Source organism: Pezoporus wallicus, unplaced genomic scaffold (assembly GCF_028554395.1).
Source record: "Pezoporus wallicus isolate ANWC-B61680 ecotype Strahan unplaced genomic scaffold, APGP_CSIRO_Pwel_v1 contig_7750, whole genome shotgun sequence".
NCBI lineage: Eukaryota > Metazoa > Chordata > Aves > Psittaciformes > Psittacidae > Pezoporus > Pezoporus wallicus.
Genome location: NW_026637425.1, coordinates 211,567 through 226,128, shown reverse-complemented (window position 1 = coordinate 226,128; position 14,562 = coordinate 211,567). Strand labels below are relative to the sequence as shown.

Below are 14,562 nucleotides of genomic sequence, written 5' to 3'. Positions count from 1 at the left end.
GCATCTGGAAGCCAAGTTAAAAATTTGCAACATGTACAATGAAACCCTGCAGTGGCTCAGTTCAGAGAACTCAGGTCAGAAACTGCCTTAACCAAAACACAGCATTGCTCTCCAGAGTGAGAAGAAATGGAGTGAACCCTGGTTGGGAGCTAGTGCCATTGATTCTGTGGAAGAGGATGTGAAGCAAAGAGAACAGAAGATACCATGTGAAACAGGAATGCACAGCAGGTGAAAACTTAAGGGACAGCTTATATTCTGTAGTATGAAGTATGACACCTGTGTAAGTTATAGAATAGTCAGGAAGTGATTATGTACTGAAAAAATTTTGGAGTAGAGCAGAGAGAGCTTATGATTTTGGGACAGGGTGATTCCTGAGTACTTGTAACGAGCTTGTAACTAGCTAGAAATATGATTCAGCTGCAAAATACTGTATTGTAAGTGAAGGGATTCTACAGGCACTATGTGGAAGGGAGTTATCTCTTCTTACATTAGATGACTGCTGAGGGTACTACTCTGGGCTTCCTACACTGATGGTGGAGAGCAGGTCACTGCTGGGCCATGACTCCTCTGACAACAGATTGCTGCTGCCTACTGAGGGGAGTTGTGCCCCATGCTCTATCAACAATAAAGAATGACAACACTGCCAACCTCTATGTCATTAGTCTGATCCTACTGACATGATTTCCACACCAATTTGCAAATATTGTCCTTTTCCTTTTTTTCCAGGACCCGTACAGCATAAGCATAGCAATGCGTTTGAAACTAATTGAAACTCATTTTTATTTTGTAGCCTGTAGACCGAGAGCCACTTTTATGTCACCTGGACCTTCTGGAACCACTTCCTGCTGGCCCAGAAGAGCTTCCTGATGAGTTTTTTGAAGTCACAGTGGATGATGTGCGGAAACGCTTGGCACAGCTGCAGAGTGAGAGGCAAGTTCCCTTCCTGCTGCCTACTTGAGACTGCTTCATTTGCTTTTGTTGAGCAGAGTGACACTGCCTATAGCTGGCTGTGATCTCTGGGTAAAGGGTTGTAGATAAGTTACTGGGTGTGGAATTAATGAATTAATGATCAGCACTGCAAATCTCTGCCTTTTATGCCATTTGAGTTTAAGGGCAATGTCCTGTTGCTGTGATAGGACTTGTGTTTTTGTGTGAATCAGTTGAGCGCTTGTGCATGGGATAATGTTTTCATGTGGATGTTGAAACTTCCATCCCGAAGTGTCTGTGGGTCTGATGTGGGGATAAGTTTATCTGAGAACCTCAGGCAAATGAGGGTGGGCCCCCACTGAGAAAGGATTAGAAGAAAAATTCCTGTGTTCTGCATTTCAGGAGTTACTCAAAGCCACTTAACACCCCACCACATTTTATTTCTTTCCTCCTCTGTTCTTCTGAAAGAGGAGCCACTGGCTTTGTAGTGAGATGTGCTCTTACTAGAGGCCCAAAGTGGCAGTGAGCTCATGCTATCTGTTTTGAACTGACTTTACATTAACTTAAGTAGGAATGAAATGAATAGAAATTGTAACTTTTGATGGCTAAATATGTGAATACAATAATCCAGCTTCATAGGAATAACTCTCAGTAACTACAGTAGTAACTAGTAGCATTTTCAGCCATTAAGAAACACCTTATATTTTAACAGAAAAGACCAACTTTGAGATGTTACTTAAATGGAAATAAAGTGAAATCAAATTTAGTCACATGAGAATGTTTGGAACACACACAAAGAAGGGGAAGAAGTATAGGAAGCTGGACTAACTATGCATCTCACTGTTCAAGTAGCTTGCTGTGAAATTTTCATGATTTTACTCTTACTCCACTTCTGGGCTAAAAATCCAGATTAAGATAAACTAGCCTCCCCATCACAGCAGCAGTTTGCTGTTTGTATTTTCCTGAAGAAATCAATTTCGTGAATGTATTTAGTTTCAAGTGAGTCATAACATTCCTTTAAACATTACAAGCATTCTCTGAGACTATGGGACAGCCTGCTTCACACTCTAACCAGGTCTGATTTGAAATTCTTACTTAGAGTTGATTTTTTTCCCCAAAGGCTGTTGAAATCCACATGAAATCACAGATTGGCCTGAAAATTCTGCAATTTGTAGGTCTAGAATATTTATTGGTACAAAGGTAGGATCATTTGTTTGGGGGTTACTGGAATACAGCACTCTCAAAAAAAAAACCAGAAAAAACCCTAATTTCCAAATTCGCTGATGCTTGTAAATGCATTTGCCCCTCACAGACACAGGTAAAAATAAAAGCAAGTTACACATGAATCTGATACCAGTTGGCTTCTGATCTCACGTAGCAAATCTTACCAAAAACTCGCTGCACATAGTGCAGTATTTTAAATGCAATTAGAATTTAATTCTGACTTTGTGAAGAGCTGGAAATTTGTGTGGATCAGTATTTGGTACACAAAGAGGGAAGGGAGCTGGCACTTCCACAGTATCTTGGGATATGCTGTACCAGCTGACAGTCTGGGCATGCTCGGTTAAGTCTATACTTGTTTTGTTCAGCAGCTATTCCCAAGATACTTCAAATTGTATAGGTGTAAGAGATTAACTTGCAAATGGTTGTGCAGAATTACAAGATCAAATGTTTCACCACAATCTAGCCTCGTAAATTGATTATTCAGAATTAAGTGTGACCAAGGAAGAAGGTCTAAAGCTGAGCATCGAATCTGTTTGGTCTAACCTTATTTCTTCACTTACAGGAAAATATATAATTGTTTTCTTGAATTCATTGTTTCATTTTAAATTTTGTTTTCACCCACTACTCCTTTTAAGACATCAATCTGCAGTGCCAGTTCTTGAATGATCTGAAACTTCTCTTCTTGTTTCCTTGTAGCTAACTAATACCCATTAATTTCTTGTGCTAGCATTGTTTTACAGCTTCAGTAGCTCTTCTTGCTCCCTGGAGTAATTACATCCAACTTAGGCACTGTTTTACGGGATTAATAATTCTGTCTCTTCTTGGGTAGTGTAAGCAAACATTCCTGTGCTTTTCTTAATAACTTCTCTGGCATCTGCTCTAGTGAACTTATTTTAAAACTTGTACATTAATGTTATATAGTATTTTTGCTGATGCTCAGTAGTTCTATATATGAGATTCTGGGATAGGAGCCATAGAAGGTTGGGAAAATGCTGAGAGAGAGACACAGAACAATTGAGCATTCTCATCAACTCTGCTGGTTACAGAAGTGACAGCTTGTCTTCTTCCCATATATCTAGGAAACGCCTGGAAGAAGCTCCACTGATGACAAAATCCCTGAGGGAGGCTCAGCTGAAGGAAAAGTTAGAGCGTTACCCAAAGGTAGCCTTTGTTCTTTTCCGGTCCCTCTGGCTAGTACAGGCTCGGGGGTTGAGTAACTTTGGGAATCAGTTGTGATAACAGGACCTTGAGCTACTTACAGGAAGACACTTCAAATTTCTGTCCCTGTTTATTGCTTGTGGGACTTGCACAACAGTTGTGCCACATAAAATCAGCTGTCCTGTAGTGACACGGGTGGGGGCAGGCAATCTATCTCCTTTGATTTTGTTCCAGATGTTTCAAACCCCTTATGTTGTGCACACATGAATGAATGATGAGAAAATGAACATGAGCTGGCTTCAGTGTGTGCTCGCAGCCCAGAAAGCCAACCATATCCTGAGCTGCATGAAAAGGAGCGTGACCAGCAGGTCGAAGGAGGTGATCCTGCCCCTCTACTCTGCTCTTGTGAGACCTCACCTGGAGCATTGTGTGCAGTTCTGGTGTCCTCAACACAAAAAGGCCATGGAACTGTTGAAACAAGTCCAGAGGAGGCCACGAGGATGATCAGGGACTGGAGCACCTCCCGTATGAAGACAGGCTGAGGAAGTTGGGGCTGTTCAGCCTGGAGAAGGCTGCGTGGAGACCTCATAGCAGCCTTCCAGTATCTGAAGGGGGGCTATAGGGATGCTGGGGAGGGACTGCTCATTAGGGACTGTAGTGATAGGACAAGGGGTAACGGGTTAAGACTTAAACAGGGGAAGTTTAGTTTGGATATAAGGAAGAAATGGTTTCCTGTTAGGGTGGTGAGGCATTGGAATGGGTTGTCCAGGGAGGCTGTGAATGCTCCATCCCTGGCGGTGTTCAAGGCCAGGTTGGACAGAGCCTTGGGTGGCATGGTTTAGTGTGAGGAGTCCCTGCCCATGGCAGGGGGGTTGGAACTTGATGATCTTAAGGTCTTTTCCAACCCTGACTATTCTATGATTCTATGAATGACTGAGCTTTCTGATTAGCCTCTCCTCTGTAGACTTATATTTTGAAAGTATCTGACTGCAGGCTAAATAATAAGATGTTTCAGATTGGAGATATCTTACTTTATAAATGCAGTCCTAATGCCGTTTTTGTCTTTGGTTACTTACTGCAAAGCAGTATGAGATTAAGTTCCCAAGTTAAGTATTTTTGACCAGTGCTGGAAATAGAATGGTAAGAATTACTTCAGACATATGGCAGGAGGATTCCTGCTGCTATGGACACTTGAGGATACTGATAGCGCTGTCTGTACCTGTCCATGTGTAACTTTCTTCTTTGTACATCACTTAGGCAGGACGCTCCTGCTCTCTGAGTTCTGCTGCATTGTACATCATGCTGTTGCTATAGATCAACTCTCTTACAGCCTTTGAAAGACAGACAGCCCATGTTCTTTGAGGAGCTGCCAGTATGCAGTTCTACTCCTGTAATGGAAATATCTCAAATCTCCCAATTTAAAAATAACCAAACAACCTACCAGCCAAAACCCCCAGACCCCACCTTGCTCACCAATTCTAAGCCAAGGAGGGATGTTACAGTACAGCCATAATAATTCACCTGATGTGCTTTGCTTTTGATTTAGGTGGTGCTGAGAGTCCGTTTTCCAGACCGTTATGTTCTACAGGGGTTCTTCCATCCTAGTGAAACTGGTAAGAGCAGTCTCCAGTCTGTGTAGCTGCAGCTGACGTCTTATCACCGATCAGTTGCATGATAGAAGGGCATGGCTCTGAACAGATCTTTCTGCTGTCCATGGAAGTAATACTGCTCTGAAAAAGCAACAGTAGCTGGTTATGCTGTCCTTACAGGGCCCCTGAATGGGGTGAGGAATCTGGAGGGATTAATTTAGCTAAGGGGAGTTTATTTCCAGGACTGCTTGGCTGAGACTGTCAGCCTGCTTGGTGGTGAAATACTTGCAGTCAGGAAACTGTCCCCTCTGATATCCCGTTGCTTGTGTCCAAATAGTGTGTTACTGAGATGAGTTTGGACACCTCCTCTATGAAACCAGCACCACCCCCTTGTCCCAATCTGAAATAAACCCCAAACCAGAAGAAGAAAAAGAAGCTTTACCTACTGTAATAATGGGATGAACCTTTCTGCCTCTATCAGTTCACAAAAGGTGGCCAGACCATACACCAAGTAGCTCTTCCTATTGCAGTGGAGATCCCCTCATTCTCTGCTGGCATTGATGCTTACCTACAGTGAGGGGGGTTGTTTTTAGTACTTTTGTATGGAACAAGAACTAATAATTAGTTACCAGAGTCTCACCTGGCTGGGCTCTGCAAATCTTACAGCTGCTGTTGGATTTCCTAGGAGAACTTCACTGGTATCCTTAAATTTGCCTAGGGAGCAACCAGTCCAGCTTTGTTTGGGGGGTTTTGTGTGTTTTTGGTTGTTTTTTTTTTTGTTGTTGTTCAAGATATTTGTAGTAGTAAAAGTGTTCCTTTAAGGAAAAGGCTATCAGCAGCTGTTACAGGGTATCCTTTTTGCCCTGCATCTGAAGAAGCAAACCTAGTTCAGCAAACCTTTCTTTCTTTTTTCCACAGTTGGCATTTTGAGAGCCTTTGTAAGAAGCCATCTTGCAGATGCAGAGTTGCCATTTTACTTGTGTGAGTGTGCTGTTGGTAATATTTGGCCTTACTTTACAAAGCCTATTCCTAGCTGTGGTGCATATGGGATCTTTTAATGCCTTGAGGCACCTGGGGAAGAATTTCTTCCCTAAATACAGCCTCAGAGTGCAAAGGTGTAACCTGCTCACTCAGGCACTTTGTGCTTGTGCCTAGCAAGAAGCCTGTGTGGGCAGTGTGAATGCGTCACTGCTTTAATAAGCAGCAGTCCCTCCCATAGCTGCTGTATTTATTGTTTTGCTTCTTGGGTGGTCCTGTTTTGTAACTTGTTTTTTAACTTCAGTTGTTGCACCTCCCAGAACCATCTTGAATGATGAAAGTTTGACGCTCTTGGAGGTAAGTGCTCAACGTGTGTGTATCTCTCTGACTTGCTGCTCCCCTTGACCCTGCCATGTGCTTTAGTTACCTTGAAACAAAGCTGTATCATGCTGTGATCCCTGTAGGCTTCTGCTTAGCCAGGGCTAATGGAACCAGGTGTTTTGGAGCACAAGCTCCTCACCAGAAGAGGTCCACCTTGTGCAACAGTATGCACTGGCATATTGTGTCAGAGGTGGGGGGATCACATTGTTTCATACAAATGCTATTGCCTTGCGGATTGTGAACTGTATTTAACCTTGAAACATTGTTACAAGAGCTGAGCTAAGGTAAGGTTGCTGTATCTTAGTTGGATAGTATAGTTATAGTATATATATAGTATATATATACACACTATATATACTATATATAGTATACTTATATACTAACTTAGTATACATTTATGTATATATAACTTAGTATACTCAGTTGTATCTTAGTATAGTAAGAGATGGGAGACAGGATTTGGATAGGTAACTTTTCCATTTCTGTAGCAGGAGCTAGAGGCCATATTAGACAAAAATTTGAGCTTTTTGTTAATTGTTAATCACTGTGAGAATCTATTTTAAGCCACCTTGTACGTGGAGGAACGCGTACTCTCTGTGTGTAACTCTTCTCCAAGGCTGAAAGTCTGCTTTAGACATCCAGACTCTTGAAGGTTTTTTGCAAATATCCAATAAGGTGAACTTGAAGTCTCTGGCCAGAGACCGTTGGCTGTGTAATTACGCATGTATTAAGAGACTGATAGAGTAATTTTGGCCAGTGACTTTGCCCCAGCCTCACCCTTTTTAAATGTGCTGTTATTCAGAACAACACGGAGTTTGTAAAGAGGCACTGGAGATGGCTGCAGGTGACAGGGCCAGACAGACCGCAGTGAGATGCTTCCCAAGGAAGCAGAAGGGGTGGGGCAGGAGAGGGACAGAGAAAGCACTTGTCAGACAGCATGGTGAATCAGGTAGGGATTAGCATGCCTCTGAAGTTGTTTTTAATGGAGCTTTCCAAATTCCACAACTTCCTGACCAGGTCATTTGGAAGAGATACACGTGCAGCTCTTTTTTAGACTAATGAATATTCAGGAAAGCAAAGTGTGGATCTCTGTGTTCACAGTGGGAAGTGTCTCCCCTTCCTAATACCCTGCTAAGAATTACTTCCTGAAATTTGAAGTTTTGGGAGTGGTTTTGTTGATGCTGGAGTTCCTTGTATTGTCACCATGCCTGTGACAGGCTTAGCTTCCTAGGGAGCCTGGAGCTTCTTGGGGATCTCAGCCCTCTTTGGTTGTGTGGCTCAGGAATTGCTGTGCAGTTGCTTTTGGCCTCCATCCAGCTTCACAGCCCGAGGGCTCTCTGCTTTTACCAGCCTCCCTGTGCTCTACTTGACCATGGCCTCTGTTTGAATGGGCAGTGCATGGATGTGCTTCCACCAACAGGAATGGGACTATGGTTGTGTTGGTAAGACAATGTCATTGTGGGTGGGGAGAACAACGATTTTTCTTTTCAAAGAACACAAGAGGTTCCACTTAAACTTGAGAAGAAACTTCTTCTCAGCGAGAGTGATGGAACACTGGAACAGGCTGCCCAGGGAGGTTGTGGAGTCTCCTTCCCTGGAGACATTCAAAACCCGCCTGGACACATTCCTGTGTAACATTATCTAGGTGTTCCTGCTCCTGCAGGGGGATCGGACTAGATGATCTTTCGAGGTCCCTTCCAATCTCTAGCATACTGTGATACTGTGAAAGCCATTTTGTATATTTTAACTAATAATGAAAATGCCAGTGGAAAGCACTTTGTATCTTTGAGCCAGGAGATTTTACCATTCGGACATGAAGGCAGTTCTCCAGCTTCCTCTGATTTGAGCCATCTCACCCACATCTGCCACCCAAAACACTGTCTCAAGACACACATGGTAACCATGATGGGAAAAGCAAAGGACAAATCTTGTGTTCAGATTCTGAGAAATACCACGAAGGGGAAGCTGCTGTGGCTGCACTGCTAATGATGCATTTGGAAAACTTTCAGAGGAACAGCAGATAATGAAAAATGGTCTGCACTCGTTAGCAGTTCTGAGGCAAAGGAAGCAGCCCGAGAGCTGGGACTAGCACAGACTGCTCTGATACACCACACTACTCACAGCCTTCTTCCTTCTCAGTCTCTTCTTTTGGTCCTAAGCTGTCATGTCTGAGCACATCCCTCACCTACAGTTCATTTACATGTTTTTTGTCATGCTCTTTGGAATGCTTATTTCGCCTTTCCAAAGCATGCTGTCTCTGCATCTCTCACCAACAGAGGTTTCCTGCATGAAATGTTTTTTCTTCTGTCTTTTTCTAAGATTTGGCTGGGATGTGTTTCTGTATTTCCTACCTTAGCCTTAAGACTTGTGCCCCTACAAAATATCCGGTGTTCTTTTCAGTGTCTCTATAGGAAGTGATGTTGTCCCACACCCAGTATGCTATATTTTCCTCTAGCATCTCATGGATTTCAAGTTTTGACACTATTTATTTTTCCTTTAAGATGGGCTTTCCTTTTTGTTTTGTTAAGTGCATCCTAGATGCCGAAGGCTCACAATCTGCCTCTGTAATCAACCTTTATCCTATTCTCAGTTCCTTTTCTATTGGATCTTTTGTTGCTCCTTTGAATTCAAGGTATTACTTTTCTGATGCAGCTTTCTTCCATTGTTTCTGTCACTGGTGGGAAACACCCTGTCTGCTCACGTGCCTGTCCTTACTACCTTGAGATCTCCTGTGACTGTTGTCTTCCTCTTCTTTTTTAGTTAGCTTCTAAATCCTTTGCAAACCATACTCATTCCACAAGGAAAAGGGCGTGTCTCTGCCTTTTCAACGAACTTGAATGCAGCACCACCTTTGCTGACCTGTATGTGCCTCCTATTCATCCAGCCTCTGATGCTGTATCCAGTCCTTGTTAGTCCTTAGCTTTGGTCTGTCTTCCAAATAAAGTTCAAAATCTTCTCACCTATATTTACCCCTTGACCCCAACAGACATCTAATGTTTCTCTGGATGTCTTCTGAAACATAACTTGTTCTGTGAAACACCACAGAAATAATTACATGTCCCTGTCTTTGAAACCTTCTGGCAGGAGTTGTGCTTCATTTGCTGCGTTAAAGCCTTTGTTCTGTACCTGGCACTGTTACTTGTGCTTATTACACTTGTGGGAAGTTCCCAGTTTCCTAGTTGTGACATGTAGTGTGGAATTCATTCCTTGCAGCAGCTCACTGGGACATACACATGTGTTACATTAGTGCTCTGTAGAGACCCGGATTTGTCTTTCAGACTTTCAGTCTTTCAGATTCCTTTAGAAATCACAACCTGATGGAGAACCTGGTCAGTTTTCCTGTCAAGCATCCTCCATGTGTGGTGTCTGTCCCGAGACTGAAGTGTTTGTGGTGTTGCACAGCAGAGGTGCAGAGCTGATGTTAGGACAGAACTGACTGTCCAAGGTACAGTGCTCGAAAGCTGGACATTCTCCTGCAAATTGACTGGTTTAAGGAATAATTTTTCTCTTTTCCCACTTCCTCTGTGTGAACACAGAACAACAGCATCTGATTAAGACAAAGGGTGGCAAATCCAAACTTGATTTAAGAATTATTTTTTTCCATGCAACATGTAATCCCAGTGCAGTCTGACTAAACTGTGTGTAAAAAGTGCTTGTGTTGAGAATTTGGGTATGCTTGAAGAAAAGTGGATTTTTTAAACATAATCTAAGAGTACAGGATCATTACAATTATTTGTAAAATGTGCAAAGACAAACCTCGTGCTTCACATTTGTTAGGGATTGTAACGTGATGTTTTGAGAGGTTACTACATTTCCCAACGGTTGTATGACTTGGCATTTTCTTCTTAGCCACCTGGTTCAGTGTATGTAAATGCAGTGATGCATGTGCTGGGAAAAATAATTTGAACTTCATATGCATCTCAGTGACCTGTTGGGTTGGTTCTCATTGCCATGGAGCAAGGTGATGAATCATCAGCTCATCACTGAATAGTCAAAATTGAAATGACCTCCTTTTCAAACCCAAAGTATTCAGAACAAAGTAGATAACAAAATGAAGAGCATCACTGGATGAAACCAGGGTTTGCTTGCATCTTGAGTAATATTTGCAGATCTGGTCTCATCTTAAAAAGGAGCTGGGAAGGATGCAGTAAAGGGAAATGGGGATCATCAGATGTGTGGAATGGCTCTTGCATAGAGAAAGACTGAGTAGGCTAGAGCTTGTCAGTCTGCAGAAGATATGATTGGGAAAGAAATGACATATCAAGGAGAAACTGGAAGGGATTTATTTCTTGCTCTGTCCAGGGAAGGAGTGAGCGGCATCAAGGGGATAGAAGAACGTAGTTGTTCATGCAACAGAAAACCAAGGTGTAGAATTTCTTGTCACAGGGTCCTGCATACTACAAGTATGTACTGGTTCCAGAGGAATTTGGACAAGTGCAAAGAAGATATTGACTGTGAGTCTCTCTTGAACCTCTCTTGAGCCATGTCAGGAAGCTTCTGGACTGAAAATCATTGCTAGCTAATATTATTAGGGGAAAGAGCAGGGATACTCCTCTGCACATCTGTTTTTTTTAGGTTGTTTTGGTTGTGGTTGGAGACAGGATACTGGCTGGAATGAATGAACTTGTGACCTGTGTACACTTGTTCTTAACATCCTTGTGTACTGCTGGAAGTGGGCTACTTTGGCATTTTACCTGACCCGATAGCACTTCCTGTATTGACTCAATTACCCTATAGATTGAATGGTAACGGACTAATACACATGAAATGGCACACCAAATTTCAGCTCTGTGAAAGTAAAGGTTTTGTTCACACGCATCAGTTAGCTCTACAAGAGTTGGCTAATGCAGTTATGCCAATGGACCCAAGCAGACTTTTCCTCCAGGGGACCTTGCTAAAGTGCATAGTGACTTTAAAGAACTCACTTTATTATTTTTTTTTCTCCTTCTCCAGTTATGAACTGTGCAAAGTTTTTGCTCCTGGTGCAGCTTGTTGCCTTAGTCCATTTGGTGCAGAAGCCTCAGATGGTTGGAAATGTGTACGCAGCTGTAGGCATTCACCTGTATTCACCTATGCCCATTCACTGTGAGATTTCAAAATGCTCCTGATTTCGAAAGCTTATCCCCACAATTAGGAAAACCCACCCAGTTCTTCAGAGCTGACTTGCAAAATAGAGTTCATGGTGCAAGGAGCAGGAGAGCATTGTTGTAATTGAGCTGTTCTTTAAAAATATCAAGTTCTATTCCGGGAGACTTTAGCTTGGTTGTGGGGCCCTGGGCACTGGAATTGAGTGCATGATTTGACCCAAATGCTTGAGGCTCGCAACACTGCTCCAGTGAGGTGAGCAGAGTAGAGGTTTAGCAATAAGTGAAGATGTGTCACTGGATTGGCAAGAAACAGCAGGGGAATTATTTTGTTAGAGGAGCAGAGAAATTCATGTGTGTTCAGGATGAGGTGGGAGAAGGCTGCAAAGGGCTGAGGCAACTTGGAAGGATAAAATGGGATGAAGAGAGGGAGGGGAAATAAATGCTGTGCCTGGATGGGGTTGGATTCCACAGTCTGTTTAGAGCTTGAGATTTTGGGGCAGTGGCCCCTGTGCTGCTGGAATATGTGCTGGGGGCCAGGCAGATGAGCATGTGTGAAAAGAGTTGTTTGATGCAACTGGGTGTAAAATGGCCATTATGTAAAGTGGGTTTGCAGATTGGAAGAGCTGTGTTTAGTGCCAGTGACCATGCAGCATTCTGTCCCTTGCCTGGGGCCTTTTGTCCCTTTCAGGTCATGTCCTGTTATGGCAAGAATGATTCTGTGTGTTTATAAGCATTTTATTTGGATGAAGCATCAAACAGGAAAAAAACAATTCCTGACGGGAGCTTGTCATACCATTGTGGTTACCCTACTGCTTGTCAGAGACCACAGGGCTCTGACCTGGGAGGATGGTGCCTTATCCCAGTTTAGGTTGGCTGGTTCTGTGTGAAGCTTTGCTCTCTGTTAACAGTGTAAATCCTTTTTCATCTCTAACTTCTGCCAGTGAAGGGCCTGTGCCGTAATGTCTTCTGCTCAGGTAGGCTTTCCCTCTGCTGTGGCAGATCCGAGTGCTTGGCAGGGGCTGAAGGGGCCTTTCTTCTCAGGGAAGAAACGGCTGTGGAAGTTGCTCTGGCTTTTGTGTCCCTGGCAGCTGTGTTATTGTTGGATGCCCTCTTTGCGGGTGGCTGGTGCTAATCAGGCTGCTTTGCCTGGGCCTCAGCACTCCAGGAGAAATCACAGTGGGGCAGAGCAGGAGGAAGAGAGGTGACATTTCTGGTACTGGGCCAGGCGGGGCAGTGCTGGGGACAGGCCTTGCTCACCCTTCTCACTTGCTCTCTAGTGTTGCCTTCCAACCATGAGCTCTTCAGTGTGAGAAGTTTGTGCTGGTTAGCGCCCAACCTCACTGCAGGGCTGCGGTCCTGGTGCTGTGCTGGGTGGCTTTGGGCTCTGCATGGGTGAGGGCTTCGCCCCTTTCAGACATCCTGTGGTCTGTGGAAGGGAAATCTTTGTGCTTTAGTCAGAGCTCCCTTTCTGGTCCGGTTTTACAAAGGCAATCGTAGGGCAGATTGCACTGAACCTAAGTATGTGAGGGATAACTGTGAGCCATAATTGAAGTTGTATGAACCTTAGAATTCCTGTTCCTGACTTCCAGATGCAGGTCTGTGCTTACCCTGCCCCAGGAATGCTTCTCCTTTTTTTAATGTGGTTCCTTTTGCTTTTGCTCTTGGGGACTTGTTAAATTCCTGTTCTCCAAATACAGTGCTGAAGCTCTTGAGAAAAATGAGAACTAGTTAAGAAAACCTAAGAGTAAGGGAATAGAGGTTGGCTTGTGGCTTCTGCACGGTCTGTCCTTGGTTTTCTGGGTTGCTTCTTTTCAAAATACATGACTGTGTCATGTCTAAGCACAAGTGGGCCACTGTTGTTACTTTTAAGTAAGACTATGGCAGAGAAACATCCAATTATTTATTCCCTTCAGTTTAGTCGTAGGCTAATTAATTGCCTTCTGCTTTCTCCTTTGGGAAGTGCCTTGGTACATAGAGAATTCTAATGGCATCCTTCAAGGTTATGGAATTCTCTTGATGAACTTCAGAAGGATTTTCTAGAAACTTATGGTCTTTGCTGAGACAGAGGCAGAGCCTGCTTGAGCCCAGGCACAGTGTCCTGGACACTGGTCACTGCCAGCCTGGCTGTTTCAGCAACTTACTGTCAAGGAGCCTGTATGATTCCTGAGGGTATCACCGCTAGGGTAGAGGGCAGAGTTGCTTCTGCGATATGACTGGGACTTGGCTGTTTGGGATTGTTTGTCCAGTGTCAGACATGAATCATGGACTTGTGCCTGGCTTTCCCAGTCCTAAGTTAGCAGTAGGCTGTCCTGCACTCTGCAGACGGCCTTGGTACAGGCTGTGAGAACAAGTGATGGTGTCCGAGGCAGCAATGTGAGCACATTTGAGCATTCAGTATTTAGACATGACTGAAGTTTGTGCTGTAGCTAATAGCAGGAGTCACTGCAGATGGTGGAGTACCATATTATCAACACTTCTGCTTTCTCTCCACCCTCTCACTCTATTCAAGCTGGTAAGATTGGAACCACATTCATTAAATTTGATGACTTCCCATGAAGGGAGAACCTTTACGATGCAAGCAAAACCGGGGAAAGACAAATATTGTCAACTTGTTTGCCAAGATACTTGGGCTGAAAAAGCTGTCTGAAGTGAATTCTCCCAAAATATGTGTGTATTTACAGTATAGTGAGCTCACAGATTGGCAGCCAACGTGAAGTTTTTTGAACCCATAAAGACTTCAAGGCATTGCTTTGATTTTTTGTTATTGCTGTTTTTGCTGGCTGCCTTATCCTCATGTCCCTTGAAGTGTTTTATAATGTTCTGCTCTCTAGAACTGATCAACTGCAGGCATCCCTGTTGTAGCACTTGGCATCAGGTTCCATATAACTCTTATTGCTTGTTTGTGTTTTTCTAGGCTAGCCAAGCTTTTCGGAGTTGTTTCTTAGCTTCTTTCTCCTTCCAGAAATGCGCTTGTGGAGTGCACATCTGGGGTGGGTTAGTGGAAAAGAATCATTGATTGCTGTGTTAATGCTAGGAAAGACTTAGTAGAAGGTAAGAATACCAGCCACTGGAAAAGTCAAGGCAGCAAAGAGGGCAGGAGGCCATCGTCCGTCTTCAGAGGAGCTGAAGGAATCGCAGGCTTCCACATAAATATTTAGATCTTCTAATCAGATCTTAGAGCGCACTGAGTGTTTCCTCTGGTGGGTACCATGGGGCAG

General features: G+C 43.5%; 1 protein-coding gene across 4 annotated transcripts in view; it reads left to right on the top strand.

Moving 5' to 3' along the window:
* The window catches only part of ASPSCR1 (ASPSCR1 tether for SLC2A4, UBX domain containing), a 38,319-nt gene that overhangs the window by 15,291 nt on the left and 8,466 nt on the right, over nucleotides 1-14,562 (top strand). For all 4 annotated transcript variants that reach the window (XM_057405375.1, XM_057405376.1, XM_057405377.1 and 1 more), the window contains exons 8-12: nucleotides 791-930; nucleotides 3,231-3,312; nucleotides 4,856-4,922; nucleotides 5,817-5,879; nucleotides 6,181-6,233. In XM_057405375.1, coding sequence (XP_057261358.1) covers nucleotides 791-930; nucleotides 3,231-3,312; nucleotides 4,856-4,922; nucleotides 5,817-5,879; nucleotides 6,181-6,233 — 405 coding nt within the window. The remainder of the gene's footprint in view (nucleotides 1-790; nucleotides 931-3,230; nucleotides 3,313-4,855; nucleotides 4,923-5,816; nucleotides 5,880-6,180; nucleotides 6,234-14,562) is intronic.